The sequence below is a fragment of the Cervus elaphus genome, chromosome 27 (genome assembly GCF_910594005.1).
Source record: "Cervus elaphus chromosome 27, mCerEla1.1, whole genome shotgun sequence".
Lineage (NCBI taxonomy): Eukaryota > Metazoa > Chordata > Mammalia > Artiodactyla > Cervidae > Cervus > Cervus elaphus.
The window spans coordinates 50,160,564-50,180,042 of NC_057841.1; the positions used below are offsets into that span (position 1 = coordinate 50,160,564).

The 19,479-nt window shown below is 36.3% G+C and overlaps 1 protein-coding gene across 2 annotated transcripts in view; it reads right to left on the reverse strand.

Moving 5' to 3' along the window:
* Positions 1-1,573: 1,573 nt before the first annotated feature.
* The window catches only part of SMAD2 (SMAD family member 2), an 87,626-nt gene continuing 69,720 nt past the window's right edge, over positions 1,574-19,479 (reverse strand). For both annotated transcript variants that reach the window (XM_043889686.1, XM_043889684.1), the window contains exons 7-11: positions 17,136-17,189; positions 15,700-15,912; positions 13,188-13,325; positions 12,728-12,872; positions 1,574-9,914 (exon numbers count right to left, since the gene is read on the reverse strand). In XM_043889686.1, the coding sequence (XP_043745621.1) occupies positions 9,791-9,914; positions 12,728-12,872; positions 13,188-13,325; positions 15,700-15,912; positions 17,136-17,189 (674 nt within the window). In that variant the 3' untranslated portion in view covers positions 1,574-9,790. The remainder of the gene's footprint in view (positions 9,915-12,727; positions 12,873-13,187; positions 13,326-15,699; positions 15,913-17,135; positions 17,190-19,479) is intronic.

Sequence of the window (19,479 nt, forward strand, 5' to 3'; positions counted from 1 at the left end):
ACAATTGGAAGATTGTAAAATCTATGGCAGATACGTATCCCAAACTCAATTTATTCTCTAACAAACAAAGTCACGTAGCTTGGACTGAAGACTGGGACACCGTAATTTACTCTGTATTGTCTTGCACCTTCCCAAAGATCGTGCCGTCTTATCACAAACTTACTACCTGTAAGTCTGATTCAATGTTCTTGCCCTCAGTTAATGTGGCTGACTTTAAGAATGCCAACTAGCATCTCGGTATCTATTCACTGCAGCAGCAAACAGCTTTTATGTATGCTGTTTTCTTTTGGATTCCTACATTGGCAAATTTCTAATTTTTAGGTTGGGCTTATCTTGTATTACTTTGATGAAAAGGATGAGAGTATGTTAAAAAGAAGCTGGACAACTGCATGGTACAAATACATTCTTGAGCAGTGGACGAACATGGTCTTCACTCTAGTTCCTGGGCACATCTGGTGCCGAGAAGGAGTGCACCAAAATACATTTGTTTGGCATTAATAGGCATGCTTCCCACACTGGGACTTTCAATCTATTTTGAAGCCAAGTGGGATAAAAGCATTTGCCAAATGCAGGTAAAGTCCAAACTGCAAACAATACTTCTCTCGTACTCTTCGGCCCACTGAATATGTGCAATTATGGACACGGGGGTTTGTCCTAAAAATCTCATGGTGCAGATAACCAGCATCACTATCAGTAGGTTAACACACAGGATTGTTCCCAGGGTGAAGTGACGACGGGAAAAGGATCTGTTTTAGTCACCTGTCAACTGAAGTCATGCTGAAAATCAATGGCTCCTTTTAGATTAACAGAGCTGTCTGGTGTAGCTAATTTAGGCAGGATTTAAGTAGGTTTCCTACCAATACAAAATTGTTAACAAAATCAAGCTAGTCTCTGGGTTGTTCAGTACCAAGTAGCATAGTGCATTTTAGCTTTTGAAGTCCTTTTTGATGCATCCTAAAGTAAGCGTCTTAAATGGTCTGAAGTAAACAGCCTGCTAACGATTCAGAAGTATTGATTCATCCTAGGAACTGAGCTCTTGCAAGGCACAAAGAAAGTCTGGTTGATGTAAAAAGTTTGTTTCTCAATTATTTCATAACAGTGATACAGTTGTATGTATTATATACTATTTTTCAATGAAGTCTTTTAAAAATACCAATTGGTTTTTTTGCTAAGAGTACATTTTGAGAGTTAATGTGAATTTCACCTTCTAGTCTGTTGTTCACTGAACAATCATGTGTATCAGATCGTTAGCTTGGCACAGGAAAGCTCTGAAATAAACTAAAATGCGTAATCAACTAGCTCTGTGAGGTATGTGCTGTGTGAGTGTACACCAAGCAGTGTATATCTGTCTGCCAGGGGAGTGGGATAAACTTTTCATATAACACCAAACTTAAAAAATAAAAAGAGGCACTCAATAGCATAATTCCATTATGTGAAATACACACAAAAAAACTTTTTGTTTCCATATCATTTAGAGTGTGGTCAGCAAAATATAATCCCCTCTTAAAAAAAAATCAGTTTAAATCAAGATCAATGAAAACAATAAAAAAATTAGTCCCATAATAACATGATAAACAACTCAAATGGCTTTTTTTTAATGCTAGGAAAAATGTTCACCTTTCAATGGTGACAGTACTGTTAACACAGGTAGAGAGCCAACAAGATAAAAAGTGAAACCACATACAGACACACACAAATATATAAAATTGGACCAGAAATCACAGGACATTTAAGCAGTGTTTTCTTAAGTAGAACTATTTTTTTTTGTACTTGAAATAGACTAAAGTATTTGGTGTGGGTGGAGGGAAGGAAATCAGTATTTCACAACTTTAACTTGAAAACCAGCTGAAATAAAGCCTCAGCTCATTGTTTAATTTTAAAAAAATGGAACATCATACTTCTGACAATCATAGGATTAAAGCTTACAAAGAACACATCTACCGTCTACATCACAGTGCACAGAGAGGATGCAGTCTGCAGACTGCCACAGGGGAACAAGAACAGACTCTGCACCCTTCATATTGCATTACAAAACCAACGCCATCTTAGAGGAGTCTTGCCTCCCGTGGTCGGTGTCGTAGCTGGTAAGCACCTGAGGGCCAGGAGGCTATCAGAACTGAGGGTGCTGCTCAGTGTGGATCAGGACACTAGTTCCTTGATCTGCCATTGGCTGATGCATTTAGTAATCGCAATACGACATTCACTGAGAATAAACATAATAATGCCACATTCTGGCTTCTTGAGCAGGACAGTCTGGGGAATGCAGAAGATAGAGCATCAAAGGCCGTATCTTTCCTCGAGAGAAAAAATCCATGCTCCTCAGTTTTCTTTCACCATGAGAATTTAAATTTCAGATATAATAATTTAACCCCATAAAGACATGATCTGTACTTACATATACACACAGGTTCTGAAGAACTTCACTGTCTAGTTGCCTCTTCTCTTTCATTCAACCACTGGTATCTTCCCTGGATTACTGTTAGTCTCACTACCAAGAGCACGTTGGTGCCATTAGCTATTATTTGTCATAAATCTCACATCCCATCCACAGTAATAAGTGACCGGAGGACATGTGCCATAAGGCAGGTGAACTTAACTGAAACTAGTACAGTGTTTAAGGTGAGGTTAAGTCACAGCAACAGCCAGGGCTATCAGCCCCTCCTTGCTGTGTGGGCCTGGGCTTTCCTGGGCTTAGCACTCACGAAGTTTTGCGTCCAAGGGGATCACCTCAGTCCCAGGCATGCCAGGGCAGGTTGCCACCCTAACAGCACTACTCATTCCTCCCTTAGGATCACTAGAGGAAGGGTAAGAATCTTCAAGAGCATATAGGGCTACTTATGAGGGAATCAGCTCAAAAATCTTTTTAGGACACCTGCTAATCGCTAGTTCCTAGAAATCCACAAATACCTTACTTTAAGAACAGGTTGATCAAACCTAAAGAAACTGGTGAGCATGTAACAGTTCATCCTCGAAGCCTGTTTTCACATAAATCCTCTATAGGTTCTTCAGGTTTTATCCAGTTATATAGTACTTTACTGTATCTTTTTGAGATTTTTCAGAGTGAAATGAATAATCCAGTTTTATATCTTTTCATATTCTTTTTTTTAGGTGAAAATACTCTTTGCCAACTATTTCCCACATTCGGGCTTCATATGTTAACAAGAAGACTGCCAACTGGAGCCATTTCCCTCAGATTATAAAGGCCCAGAATTATGTTACTTTTAACTGTGCTCTACCAGAAGGTCTGGCCTTGGGGAGAGACGGCAAAAAAAAATATTCTCAGATATGCACATTTTTATTTTGCCTACAACGCTATGATCAAGCTCAACAACTGCACAATTGCTTTCATCTTAATCTTTATAGTTTTTCTTGTTTTGCCGTCTTGTATTACAGAAATGGTTAGTGTCACAGTTTCACTATCAGTAATAAAAAGATATAAATATTTATGCCTTAAAGGCCCAAGGTCAAAACAGCAAAAATGAAGCCTGAGGTAAAGCTGGTCTAAGAAATGACCATTTTGGGTTCTACAGTTTGCCAAAAAAATAGGGCATTTTTAAAAAATGTAAAATCCATGCATGTGACCTACATGCTATGTAAGAGATAATTCTTTCTCCTGATTTAATCTGTGTATATACTAGTTACATAAAACTGACAAATGACTACATTCTTAATGCAGGTACATACATTCATCAGAAAAGGACCCTAATCTTTTTCACCAACAATTTTTTTTTGTTTGAACAATCCAAGAATGTGAATAAAGAAAGTGACAAACAAGTATCATCTTAGGAATTATTGAGAAAGGAAAATCTCTTTGGAAGAAAAAGACTTTAGGAAGACTTCTATGCTGAGAACCAACTTTATGCCACAGCCGTGTAAACGGTAGGACTTAATACAGAACCAGAAATACAGCAAATTACCTAGAGACTAACACTGAAAAACAGCCAAAAACTTTAAAGCCACAGGGAGAAAAAAAACAGTCAAGTGTGAAATGAAAAATATATAATAGTTAAGTATTTTTACAATTCTAAAACTTCACTTCTGTCCTTAAATCAATATATTATGAATTTCACGGTTCAATAAATAAGCATCTTTAATCAGAAGAGAAAGTAACACCCTTCCCACCACCCCACCCACCCACCCCCAACCTTGTAAAAGAGCAGACTGGAAATTCTGGGGACAGTTAAGAGGTTTTTTGTTTTGTTTTTTTAAAAGAGGGTAGAAGAATATAATCAGGAGTGGGGGGAGAAAAATCTAAAAGTTCTTTGTGTGCAGTTAATGAATACTCACTTCCTCTTCAGCGGCATTATTCTTTCAAAGGGCCCTTACATCTCAACCAACGGTGAAAATCTGGGTCTCTTATGGATCTCATGGCAGCGAACCAACTGACACTGAAGTTAACTCAGGCTAATAATACACTCTGGTCAGATCCTCTGTAAATCAGAAATGACCCAAAGAATTTTGGAAAATTCATTTCTGTTGAGCACAGCTAAGAAAGTCATCTTTAGGCTATCCTTAAGTACAGGAAAACTGGACTTGGTAGTGGTACTTCCCAGGTTATCTAAAGCAGCAGTCTTATGCCAGGGGGAAAAAAGCGTAGGGGCGGGGGGCACACAACCTAACATTATTATTAAGAAAGTTTTTTAATGTAATTTTAAGTCAGTACCTTCCACAGAGACCACGCAGAGCTTCTTTTTGATGTCAGTTTCAGTTCTAATTCTTAATTGTCAAGCTGCCTAAAAATGGCATACTAACAGAACCACGAAATTAGGACGCTAGCAGAATAAAAAATTTACCCTGATGGTCTGTCCATGAAAGGAAGTCTGCAAGCAACTTAGGAATTTTTTACTGAGATCTAAACAATAAAATCATTGAATACTGTTCAAATGTGTGCAAACCAGCCCTATCGTTAAGATTTTTATGAGTGTATATGTATATATAAATCCATACATACACATTATATAATGTATTCCCTACTAAAAAGACTTAAGGCAGTTTATGCTATATATAAAGTTAGCTATTATATCCAAGAGAAAACAGTTCCTACCCAAAAAATTATGTGAACACATCAGACAACTTATCATAAAAGCGATCATGAGGCTATCTGTATCCAGTATAGCTCACATTTCCTGGTCGAGGCTCCCAACACAGGAATTCCACTCCCCAGAGAAAATTTGTCCCTCGATCCCCACAAAAGGTAGTCTGAACAGACAAAATATTTATAAAAACTTTGAAATGGAAGATAGTAAAAAGAACTCAACAGAATTCTGACAACCTCTGGACACCACACACTATCATCATTACACTTGATTGTACTACATACAACAACTCAATATGCTCCAAGGTGGAAACTGGGCTGCTATTATGGGGAAATTATTGGCTGCAACTGCTGGAAAAGTTCATAATCCTAAACACAATTTAAACAGAATGTGATGATTCATGCTATTTGATCATCTCACACACACATACATGTTTAAACTGGATAGAATTTCTGAACCATTTATAAGTGACTTAGCTAATCTGAACATCAACCTTTGTGGTGAAAAAAGTTAGGACCCTGGGTATGAACAGCACCATCCTTTTTGGTCTTTAGTAAAGTTCAAAGGAGAGAAACACTCTGATGTATGCAGATAAAACATGGTTGGAAAGGAAGGGGGCAATCAGCAAAACCACTAGGGATACGTGCTGTCAAGAGAAGGAAGAAAGAAAGAAATTCAGCTGATGAATAAAAAGGGCTCAGTAAAACAGAGTTCATGAAGGAAAGAAAATAGGCAGTAATTTGTTATGTCTAAACCTCAATGCGCTGCACCAGAGTAAGAGACAAGATCATGGGTTGCTTACGTCCACAGACTAATTATCTAAAGAGATACTGGGGGAATGGTGGAGGGGCAGCAATCTGTGATTCAGAACCATCCAGCTATGAAAGTCAGGACTGTACATAAAGACAGATGTTAAGAACAGTGAGGATTGTCTTGCGTTATATTACATACCACCATCAACCAGACCTGGGAGGTGCTGATTACTGAATAAATGCTCAAAGTATTTAATTATTTTTTTTAAAAAGGATGTTAAAGATATATTTGGACAGTTTTTGGAAGAGGTAGAGAAACCAACTGGGTACATATTCTCTTTTATTTGATTTGAACTAGCAAGAGACTAGACTGATTGTTTTTCACCTTCAAAATCTTAGTCTTGATGAAACTGACAATAAAGGCACAAATAAAGTGAAATTAAAATAATTTTAACAAAGGAGAAAATCTGGCAATGTCTAAAGAACAGATGAAGTAATAAGTAAAAACCTTAAATATGATTTAAGGTTTTAAAAAACCTTTAGATATTAACAACTTGCAAGTATATATTCAGAATACAGAGTAAGAGTACAGAACAAGAATATTTAGCTTTCAAGAAAAATTAGGCAGGTTTTCTTCTGACAAAGTGACAGGTCCTGAGGGAGAAAGTAACCCCCACAAGACTAAGACTCAGTACCAAATCCCAGTCATCTTACCGCTCAACATCCATCACACAGGCTGGGTGAAGAACAGGCATCAGTAAGTGTTCACTGAATAAATGTATATCATAATGTACAATTACAATTAGTTAGTATGGTGTAGTTCAAACCCAGTCAGGAAAGCAAACTTTTTTTAAGCAGTGAAACTTAAAAAAAAAGAAATCTATGTAGAACTCCAATACAGAATAAAAATGAAGCTGCCACTGGCCAGCCAGGCCAAAGTCAGTGGAAATATCCCAGCCTCCAATTCCCTAAATCAGCCCTAAGGTATATGTAATCCAGTGTGAGAACCACCATTTATTTTGGAAATGTGATAGAAAGCATGATCCTTCAGTTCTCATGCTGTTAAACTGAGGACATTACCAGCCCTGTGTAGAAGAAATTCTTAATGAGGTTGCTAATTTAAATAAAGATAAAATTATACAGAGCGGAGATCTTATCACTTAGAAGAACGAAAACAAACCCTATAAAGGAAAAAAATTATCAGCAAAAATTAGGCCACAGTGGACAAAACAAAATGCAAACCCAACATCTCATTAAAAAACAAATTAAGACCATTGAACATATTCATACAAATGTAACCACCACCACCACCACCAAGTCAACTGCGTGACTGGTCTAACTACTGAAAACAATCGGTGCTTCCAAAGAGCTGAGTCCCAGCTTCATACTGTACAGAAGAATCCCACCGTAACTGTAGAGATGTGATCCATTACTGAAATGCTACAGATGGTACTGCTTTGCTTAACATATCAATGCAAGAGTAACAGCCAGGAGTTTCTTCCATTTTGAGTTGTTCTTTGACCCCAGACAAAGAACAGTATTCCCTAACATCACACAACTTCTCAAGTGCAAAGGGCAGAACCTCCACACTTTCAACAGGTCTGACGGTGGTGATACCTGGGACATTTATACCATCCACAAGACAGGCTGGACAAGCAGTAATCAGTGGGCAGCAGGACGTCTGGAAGCAAGCAGCCAGTTGCTACAATGGTGAAATTTGCCCAAGGCAGAATTAAAGAAAGGGTTGTTCCATTAAATGGCAGTGACCTGGTGCAAACTCTTTATAGTAAGGACTTGAGGAAGAGGAAATACTAACAAGAATGACACATGAAGCAGTCCATTACAAAATAAGGCCACCTTCAACTATTATAAATTGTAGAACCATCTGATCCTCAAGTTTGGATCTGTGAAGAGGTTTTTGTATAAAGCATAAACACCTAATAAATGATGAGTTTCCTTTAAAGTATGCCTTTGCATTTGATGCCATTTTCTTTGCCGAGAAAGCCTATTTTTCCCTGGCTCTCCACATGGCTGGCTCCTTCCTCACGCATCACTTCTTGACAGAAGCTTTCCCTCTGCCTTGCTCTATCACAGTACCCTGTTTATCTCCTTCATAGACAATACACTAGTCAAGTGTTAGAGTAACTGCTATCTCCGCAAAGGCAAGGGCCATAGCTGTCTTGTTCACCTTTACCCAAAGGCTAAGAAAGTTCCTGGCACACGTAACAGGTGAACAATAAATATCTGTAGAACGAAAAATCACTCTACCAAGTTTACATGAACATATACATGCATACACAAACATAGGAAAATGGGCAATATCTGACAGAAAACAATCAAATGCTGAAAGTATTGAAAATAACACCTGTACATACAGGTGAATATGGTTTTAAAACACAAGTACCAACCAAAGATAATCTGTCTTTAAAAATATGAAAACTTACTAGAAGGGGACCAGGAGTGGTTACTGGCTGTTCCTATTGAGATGCAAACAAGAAAAGTTTAAACTGGAATGAGTTAACAATAAACTAAATAAAATAAGGATTATCTGCTGTAGAATGACTTTCAACAGAGCTTTTGACACCTCTGGTCATGCCTGTCCCTGCAGAGCATGAAGTATGGTGGCTTCTAATAGTCACCACATATTCAGGATTAGTTAAGAACAGCTCAGACCACAGGTATTCATAAGATAAAAAACTTGCTAAATGGCTTCTCCCCCAAATTTTACAATTCAGAATTCATAATTATGTAAAATAACATAAGATTTTATAAATTTAATACAACATACCTTAAAAACAGATGGCCCCTATCTGCTGATCAGACCTCAGCATTACTTTTCTAGGTATTCTGCCGAAGCAATTACATTTACAAAAGGTCCATTTCATAAGACAATCTGGTAATTAAATCCAATGAAATTCAACTCAAAAGAGCACTAGGTTTGCTACTGAAATATTTGAAAGTATCTTTTAAAAAAGAGTGTTTATATTTATAGATTGAATTTTCAGAAAGGATAAATATATCGAAATAATTGCAGCATATCCCTGAAAATAATTATACTGCCACCTGTGCATTTTTTATGAGGTGTAAAGATAAATCAAAAGACTGCCAGGTTACATAAGTCTATTATTACCTGTTGAAACTGAAATTTGGTGTAAGACAAAGGGACTTACTCCACATGAATTCTCATTGTACCCAGAATTAACTGGTGCTGGCGGTATCAGTGCAATCACTGATGGTGATGGATGCCATGCTACACTGTTTTGGTGGAAAAGTAGAAACGGAGGAGAGGTTTAGAAAGATTTCCATAAAGTTTCCTTATAATAAGATTTAGCAGTAAGTAAACAAACACAGAAAGAATGAATATTTAAGACCCACTGAACACATTAAGGTCAAGGATTTCAAAAGTTAATCCACTTTTCTTCCCCCAAGAGTTTATTTTTGGTAAAAGGCAGAAAAATTAGTTTTTCTACAAGGGAAATCTGCTTCTAAATGATAATTTGAAAATCTTGATATATATTATATATTAAAAAAGACACACAAAAATAACAAAGAAGTGGGAATAACAGATTAGGTACTGTAACTTTATAAAGGCTTGCCTAAATCAAGAAGCAGCACACACACACCTAATTTATGCAAACTAAAAATGCATATAAACAGCACATACTGTGATACTGGGTCATGATACATTACCTGCACACGTAACTACTACTGCTATTAATAAACCTTTGGGACACTCAGTGTTATGCCCAACAAGACATCAGTAAGTCTTTAAAATCTTCTCTTCCTCCTTTACGGGAGAGTATTTCTAGACATTAATTTTCCCATCTAATATTCGAACATAGGAAACCAATTCCACAAGGTGCTTTAATTGATGAGACCTCAAGTGCTGTTTTCTCTTGAATTTTTGGATAGTAAACAGTCCACGGGGACCACACACAAATACTATGACAGAAGAGTTGGTATATTAAGTCTTTTGATGGGACTTGATTGGTTGATGAAGCTTTATGACATGCTTGAGCAACGTACTGAAGGGGATCCCATCTGAGTTAATACTTTGTCCAACCACTGCAGAGGTCCATTCAGATGAAGTTCAATCCAGCAAGGAGTGCTTGTTACCGTCTGCCTTCTGTTCAAAAGAATGAAAGAAAATAATTACAAAATCAAAAGAATAACAGGGATATGGAAGAACTAAGATAAACCAACAGGTTGTATATACTAAAACCTAGATTCTTTTTTGAACTAGTATTAAGTTTGGACATCTATTATTTTGAAAACTGTTTAATCCTTAAAGTCTAACAAAGTATTTATAATGCTATAAATAATCACTGCCAGGGCAAGAGACACAAACCAGCACTGTCCCAAGCAAACCAGAATATATAAAGTCACTTATTTATCATTCGAAGAATAGAAAATACTCAAATAGAAAATGAAGTCCACATGGAACAGAGTTCAAACTTAAAGTATATCAAAACAAAAATTCTGACCCAAGCTTATCACAGAATGTTCAAAGCTGGGGTTCAACGTCCCCTGACAAAACCAACAACCAACCTCCCTTTTAGCAAAATCATGCAGGCTTTTAATAAGAAACATCTCTAGTACTTCAACTAAATGAGCTCTCCTCTGAAAATCACAAACTGTTCAAGGATATCCTATCACTTCCACATACTGATTTTAGTTTCTTATTTATTATACACAGTCAGTCAGTCTGTTTGCTTCAACATGACAATCCTGCAAACATGAAAAAAGGCCATTATCAACTCTTCGCCTCCAAGTGACACATCCTCAATGTAATTTAGAACTACTACTGTATTTCAGAGGGTGTGGTTTCCCGCAGCAGGTGGTGCTGGTTCCCCGCCGCTCCCTGCAGATTCTCAGTGTTCTCCAGCCCACTTCCAACTGTAGGAATCTGCATCTCTGCCTGAGATGCCTGCGCTGTCCAGAGATGGAACAGACCTCAACCAACGACATGGGAATTGGCATTTAAATGCCCAGTTTCCTTTCCCTCCAAGTGGGGAAATTCTGAGCGTTCTTGACTCTTTTCCCAAAGTTTTCCTAAGGGGACAGCTCTAGTGACCCGCCCTCTAGAGGAGGTGGCTTAAGAACGGTGTTAGTGTTCCCTCCCCTACCTCTCTTCCCTACTTCCTCCTTCCTTGGCAGTGTTCCCTCCATTTCCTGAGTATACTTCTAGCAGGCAAACCCTTGTCTCAGGGTCTGAGCCTCACATTATCAGTGCCCCTGCCGGATTATTTACTTCACTACTAACTCACTTAACTGAAACATGAATTCTTTACACATCTGTATTTCCCCCTTACTATGTCTCCTGATTTTTATGCTGGGAATCAAGCTGGCACTTAAAGAAACTGAAAAATAGTTTAGAAATACAAACATCAAATCTATTCCTCAGCACCTGTATCATTAGGATAAAAGGTTCCACAGTTCACAGATATATGGGTATCTAAGTTATTTTGATCTGCAAATGTTAAAGGAAACTACTTTATTATCCAAAGTAGATGTACCTGACCTCCACTGTCCATGAATACATACTGCATATTACTGCTTCTTGTAGAGATTTTATATTATCTCTGGGTTAAAGAACAGCAGAGACCACAGTGAATCAAAGACAGTATCTCTTTCCACCAATCAAAATTGATCTTAACAGGAGACCCATAGATATACATGGAATTCTCCCTGACCTATATGATTCATGTTTAATGCCACTCCATTTCTACCATGTTCCACAACATTATAATCTTTCGAAGGAGAAAAAAAAAGTGTGACCTAATAAATTGATATCAGATAGTACTATCTGAATCTAAATTTAATACCAACTCAATCCAAGTTCAAAGGAAAAAAGAAACTAAGCATTGTTTAAAGTTATCCCATCTCAAAGGGGAAATGATTAAAACAAAAGAGAGCTACAGAGAAGTCAAAAAATGAATTCTTGCACTAACATAACTTGGACAAAATAGTGACAAGTCTCACTTTAGATACAAATATATATGTAACACATTGTATATTTTTATAGAAGTTGTCAAACCAGTAGATCTCAAATCTCATCATCACAAAAGTCATACACCTCAAAATTTAAGACAAGGGATCAAGTTCAAATGAAACAAATTCTAAGAAGGGCCCAAACTGCTGAATGAAACAGGAGTATTATTACTATACCATATGAATATCTTCTTAAGCAGACATTCAGACAGTAAGTAATGTGAACTGGAGAAAGACTAGGTATTTTATTTATAGTTTTATTCATTATGATGTTGATGAACTATTCCCTTTCTTTGATGCGGAATCCAATCAACTGTATAACCTAGCAACAGCCTAATTGATCTTACTCCCTGACGACAGATTGGTTCTGGTAAAACTCAATTATGTAACTGCTACTACTATCCTTACAGAAGAGTCTAGGAGAGCTTAGTCCTCAGGTCCCATCTCTACCACTGAGAACGTGTCCTTGAGCAAACTATTAAATCTCACCTAAGCCTATTTCCAAATAAACATTTAGTGTAGACCTTTTTTTTTTAAACTTTACAAAGACTGCAACCTTATAAAGAAAGAATAAAAACAGCAACAGTAACTCTTAGCCATGCTGAGAGGCGTGACATGCTGCATTTAAAACACAGCACAGTGCCTGGTACCCAAATACCCCCTTCTATTACTGAATAATAACCCTTCCAATATGCCATTTACGGTATTTAACACTCTGCATTCTGTTACAGTGCCTGTCCATACACGTTTTAATTCTATGTTCTATAGTGCCAGCATAGGAATTTGCAATAGTTTTGAATCTAGAGGCCTCCAACTTTCTTTTATTTTACATAAAGATTTGCTCTCTATAAACTTCAATGAAAATATGGATAAACTTCAGAAGATTCAAAGAGTGCAAGAAAAAGAATTACATTCTAGAAATTTAAGAACTGAATATGTATTTCATACCGGTATTCTGCTCCCCACCCTTTCACAAAACTCATTCTTATGGTGCACATTCTAGTTAGCTGATACACGGCTTCAAAACCCTGATTAACGGACTGAGCCAGCAGAGCAGCAAATTCCTGGTTGTTGAAGATCTTCAGATTACAGCCTATGATTGAAAAAATATATAAAAACATTATGTATGAAGAAGATAGTATAAGAGAATCATTTTAAAAGAGCTACAGATATTAGGATGGTGGTGGTGATGCAGTTACTGAGTCACGAAACCCCTTGGACCCTCGCCAGCCACGCTCTTCTGTCCATAGGATTTTCCAGGCAAGAATACTGGGGTGGGCTGCCATTTCCTTCTCCAACAGACATTTGAGTATGAGCATGCAAATCATCTCCTGATTCCGAAAATTAATAGCAAAGAAAAACTCAGCAAGTTGACATGATAGGCTTATTTATATTGTTGCATCCATACCTGGTGGAATTTTACACACGGTTGCAGGGTGCCAGCCGTATCTCTGGTTACAGTTGGGGCTCTGCACAAAGATTGCACTATCACTTAGGCACTCAGCAAAAACTTCCCCACCTATGTAATATAAGCGCACTCCTCTTCCTAAAAGGAAATATATATGGAATTAGTTTCACAACATTTACTACTTCAATGTCACTTCTGAAGGATTCTTAGAGGAAAAGTAAAATGGTATAAAGTATCTTGATGATCTCTCCCATAGCTATGCTTTTCTGAAATCTAACTTTGAAACATACTACTGTATATTTTTCCAAGTATTTTTTCAACAATGATTTTATTGATTCGTAAAGATAATATGTGCTCATTAAAAGTACTTAATGTAGAAAAGTAGATAAGCAAAATAATTTCAAACAAATCATATTTTTGAATAAAGCAATTTAATTCATTTGAAGGAATTAACTAATGTCTAGATTAATATGCCTTCATTATAATACACAGCTTTTCTTTAAAGAATCCACTATGCTTAAGAAAAAAAAATAATAAAAATTACCATCTGCCCCTTCTCAAACTATATATTATGGTGGTAACCAGATCTCTATTTACAAAAGCAGAATGAGGTAAGTAAAAATTATATTGGGAGATTTTAATATACCTCTTTCAGAATCTGACAGATCAAATATACATAAAATATAAGAAATACAAGGATTAAAAAAAAAAAAACCGGGAAAAGCAGAACTCTTTTTTTTTTTTTTAAGCAGAATTCTAAGACAGCACTTAACAGTCTCAGCCCTGGTGTGTTTATCTTCTCAATTATTCAGTCAAACACTAACTAGTGCTTAAAGGAATCTTTCAGATGTATAGTTCTTAAATCAAGTGACCCCAAGAAACGAAGACTACCTTTGGTGGGCCTGACTTAATCAGGTGACAAGCCTTAAAGGGACTGGGCTGGTCCTGGCGAGAGTGACTCAAAGTGTGAGGGAGAAGAACTTAACAGAGTCTTCACTGCTGACTGTGAAGATGGAGCGGGCATGCAGGTGGCCTCTAGTGGCTGAGAGTAGCCTCTAGTGGACAGTCTGTAGGAAATGAGGATCTCAGTGCTACAACTTCAAGGCAGTGAACTCTGTAGTAATCACCTGTGAGCTTGGAAGGGGACCTCAAGCTTCAGATGAGGTAGGGTAAAAAAGCAGGGTAAACTTACTTATTTAGGAGTAAATACGGTAGGGTTAACCTGTTTAATTTCTATACAGAGCCCTAATAAGAACACAGAAAAATCAGAACTATTTTCATTAAAGAAGGGTGGATATTCAGAGGCCTTTGTCACCTACAAGACATCTGAGTACCTCAGTGAGATTATGTAAAATTTATACATCAAGCAAGATTTGAGAAATTTCACATGGAGCCAACTAACATCTCTGAAGTCACAAGCACTTTGCAATATCACACTGACTCTTTAGGGATCAGCATTACTTCTCATAGGAGGTAATGGTTAATTAAATGAAAACAGAAGCACACTATTATTAAAAGAAGTTTCTTTAAGGTGATGAGAATTATGTTCAGTTATTTTAGTAGCACTCAAACTATTTTTTCCCTCATTGTCAAAAAACAAAAACAAACATACAAAAAAATCCCAATGTCCCAAAATGTTGCTGTTCATATGTCTTAAATATATGCAAACTTACCATACTGTGTGTTAAAACTAAAGATTCAAAAAAAATTCATTAATTCATTTGAAAATCAAAATAGTAAGCTTACTACATATTAACATAAACAAGTTTATGAAAAGTAACTATTTCCCAAAGTAAGTAAAAAATTAGTGAGAAGAGTTTTATATCTTTGCAAACCTCCTTAATGTCTGGCTTAAGACAGTAGAATTCTCATCAGAGTCTGTGTTTAACTTCTTGCAAAATCACAAGCCTTGTAGGCTCTAGATACTTCACTGTGGAATCACGAGAGTGAGAGTGAATGGCAAGCGGCACCTTAGTGCCGTTATGAGAGCAGCTCTCCCCTCATACACGTTCAGAGAGGGCACTGGGGCCGCCACAGTCTAAGTTTCTCTGAACCATTCCTGAACAAGTTCATGGTGGTTTTTGTTTTAGATATCTTGCTTCAGATTAACAGCATGCAGATCTGATATATGAATTCACTGAAGCACAGAAAAAACTAGGAGATGTAAACAAACTGAAAAAAAATCATGATTTGCTAAAATTACAATCCTAAAATCTGAACATGACAATTTTATGACTGGTAGAGGCTTAGCAAAGGAATTTCAACACATATTTACTGACGGACTTCCCAGTGTCGAGGGTGCCAAATAAAGAGAAACTCAAGATAAAAGTTCGCAGACGGAGGAAGGATCACCAGGATCACTATTCAAGGTGGTGAAGCTGTGCAACCTGACTGCACTTAAGCTGAGAGAAGGCAGGCTTTCTTGCACACAGTCTCTTGATGTGGTAAACCACACAGTGCTCACGTTATGAGTATAAGGCATTGGTTTTTCACACAAGGAAAATAAACATACCTATATGTCTTCTTGTCATTTCTACCGTAGCATTTCTGTTTACATTGGAGAGTAAACCTAGGCAGAACCTCTCAGAATTTGATGGATCTGTGAAGCCGTCTACGGTGAGTGAGGGCTGTGAGGCATGGAAGGTCTCTCCAACCCTCTGGTTTAATTCATAATATGCTATTGAACACCAAAATGCAGGCTCTGAGTAAGTAACTGGCTGCAAGTCTGGCGGGGGGAAAAACAAACCCGTAAAAGAAATGTTGTGTGAACAATTCAAGCCATGTCAAGCCAAGAATAGATTGAATATCATTATCTTTACGTGTCCTATGCCAGCCTACACTGGCAATAGCCCAGGAAACAGACTTAACATCTACATCACGAAACCCAGATTCTAAAGATCACAGCAGATTTTCAATTTCTCAAATTCCCCCTATCTCCTTAAGTCATCCAAATCTTCAAACATCTTTTTTAGATTTTATGGTGGATTACTTGTTCTACTAGTAATTTTACCCCAGTTGCACCACATGTAAAATAAGTCAATTTGCATTATAAAGTTAATTTTGGGTAGGATCGAGTAGAACAAAGCTAAAGCAAGGATTAATGCATCAACAGCCAAAGATTAAAAAAAAAAAAAAAACAAACCTGTCACGACAGGATATAAAACATGACATATTTTTGACATCTGACATTTTAACATGAGATTCTTACTGAGTTACCCCAATTACAAAAAGAGAAAGCCTGCATATATACAAGAAACAAAAAGTAATACAGCACAAAGTATGCAAGAGGAAACAATATAAATATCATGGGAACACAACATATTTCATGGGAAAACAAGGACCAGATATATATTTAAGTGCTGTAATTTTGATTATAATGCATAAGGAATATCACAGAAAAAAATGACAATTTTGTAGAATAAATTCCAATGTGTAGAAACTGAAGAGAAATTGTGAAACAGTGTATAAAATGAAGACCAAGGTGCATATTACACACACAAACATACATATGCACATGTATCAATACAAATACATATGTATTAGCAATCACACATATATATATCTCCCATATCATATGTATATGTGAGCAATATGTCTCTATATATTTATTAGTCTCATATTAATAATTGCTATTACAAAATATAATAGAAACTAAATATACCCATAAAATCTAGCCATATAAGACATAAAATTCCTCATGAATAATGCATATGATTTCTATGAATAAAAAATTAACTTCTTATATTCATTATGTGCCAGGAGAAAAGTGTTTTAGTAATATCGAGGCACATTATCAGTATCATTTTTAAAAAAGCACTAATTTGAACAATCATCTGTTATTCTTGAGATCTCTTTCTCCTTTATACAGAAAATAACTACCAGAAAGTACATTTAAATAAAAAGGTGGAACAGTATAAAAACAGTAGGGGGAAAGTATTTGCAACTTACCCAAACTATGATTAACAGGGGAAAGAGTAGTAGGAGATAATTCTGCTGGAGATCCTGAAACAAAAGGATTCAATTTTAAAACAGCTTAAGAAAGAAAGTATTTTTAAAACCTCTGACCCAATAATAAAATTTATTGTATCTAGCTGTATTATCATAACACAGATAATTTGCCAAGATTTCAAATGCTTAATGGGACATTTAATTTCAGGAGCTTCAATATATAAAAGATAGAAAAAAGTCCTGGTTTCAAGTTACCTTCTTCCAAAGGCATCCAATGTTGCCAGTTCTTGGTGCACCTTTCCAGAAATATTCTACAAACCATATGAGCAAATATATTTCTGTGCCTCCTGCTTTTTATGTACAAATGGTAAACACAATTCTGAACTTTGCTTTTGTATTACATATTCTATATCAACATCTAGAGATGCTGGTACATTTCCTTACTATTTACTTACACATCTATCCATAACATTACATTATGGTATATTATGATCCCATGTTGATGCATGTTCAGGTTATTTTCAGTCTTTTGCTTTTAAGAACCAAGATTCCAATGAGTAACTAATCTTGCACATTTTGCATACTCTGAATTGTATCTGAAGGACAGACTCTAAAAGGGAAACTGCCAAATCAAAGGACTCTCAAACTGCCAAATCAAAACTTGGATAAATTTTGCCAAAATTGTCATCATCAAAGGTTGTATCAGTTTACACTCCCAGTCACAAAATAGTGAGGGGAGGCTCATGTGTTATTGCTGATAAACAATGCTGAGAACAAGGTCTTAACAAGTATAGTTTTAATCTGCATTTCTCTTATAAATGACACTCAGCAGCTTGCTATTTGTTTATATTTTATTTCCTTCCTGTAAATAGTCTGTTCTTTTCTTTTGCTCAATTTTCTATTGTGGTGTTGATCACTTTACTCACTGATTTACAGAAGGCTCTTTATACTTTAGCAATATTAGTCCTTTCATGGTACAGGATGCAAATATTTATGTCTTATTTTTCAGTCCAATTTTGATTAAACAGTACTAAAAAACTTCTATGTGACATAATTAACCAATCATTTTGGGGTATGTTACATTTTGATAAAAGTGGTGATGGGGAAATTCTTTTCTTACTCTTAACTTTAAAGAAATACTTCTAGTATCTGCCCGTTAAGTATGATGCTGGCTTTGAGGATGAGAGATAAAATTCTTTATTTAGAAATTTTATATAAAAAATCATAAGCAGTAAAGATCTGTAGATTTATAAGCATAAATGTTATGCTGCCTCAAAAGTCAAGCTAGAAGCTTTATGTCTTTTCTATGCTCTGTAACAGTTTAAATAGAATTGGAACAACAAATGCTTTAATAGTTTGGTAGAATTCCTGTGTGAAATCAATAATTTTCTAGGGTATATTCTAAGACATTATTTCTTCTATGAAAGATGACTGTTAAGACAGTTCTACACTCTGGAGTCAGTTTTGGTAAGCTATGTTTTCTTAGAAAAGTATTTGTTTCTTCCAGTTTGAGGTAAACTGGTTAAATCTAATCAAGAAAATAAGGAAGGGGCACAAACACAAAAAGTTAAGAAAAAGAAGGAACACCACAGACAGAAGAAAAAGAGTCAGACCTTACTTCACTCAATTTCAGGCAAATTTTGAAACATGTTTACTGTAAACTGTTGCTAAATAATCATAATTGTACGATACACTTTGTTTTCGCATCATTATCCTCTACATATTTTGAGAATGTTACCCAAAAAAGCAAGACCTACAGCTCCCAAGTGTTAAAATTACAGCAATGGCACAGATGGAGAACAAGGCCAGAAGCCCCCGGGTCCATCTCTCCCTCTCCACACGACAACCATGAACGAAAACACCAGGCAACACAGGTCAAACAGCAACCTCCCCGTAAACAAACGCACCAAAAAATAAAGAACAGGTGATGATTCTTGAGAAGCCAGAACAGCTTCTATAACAAAGTTCTTATCTTCTTTTTTTGTTCCTCACTTCGAAAAATCTGCTGGCAAGTCTAACAGGTACAGCTATGAAAGGTCAAAACATATTTAGAACAATGAACTAAAACCCACTGCTGTTTCCTGAAGCTAAGATAAAATAAACAGAGCCACTATTAGAAATGGAGGAAACGGCCCAATTTTTCATATCTTTTAACTGCTTACTCTATTAAATACTTATTAGAAGTGACCAGTAGAGTCATGGTTTATTAATTTTGACTGAGTCCAGTCGTATGTAATAAAAGTTAGCACTGAAGATTACGAAAAGTTGATTACAATCACATACAAAATGTTTAGAAGTTAAATTAAGATAAAAATGTATTAGGTACCAGAAGTCTTTAGAAACT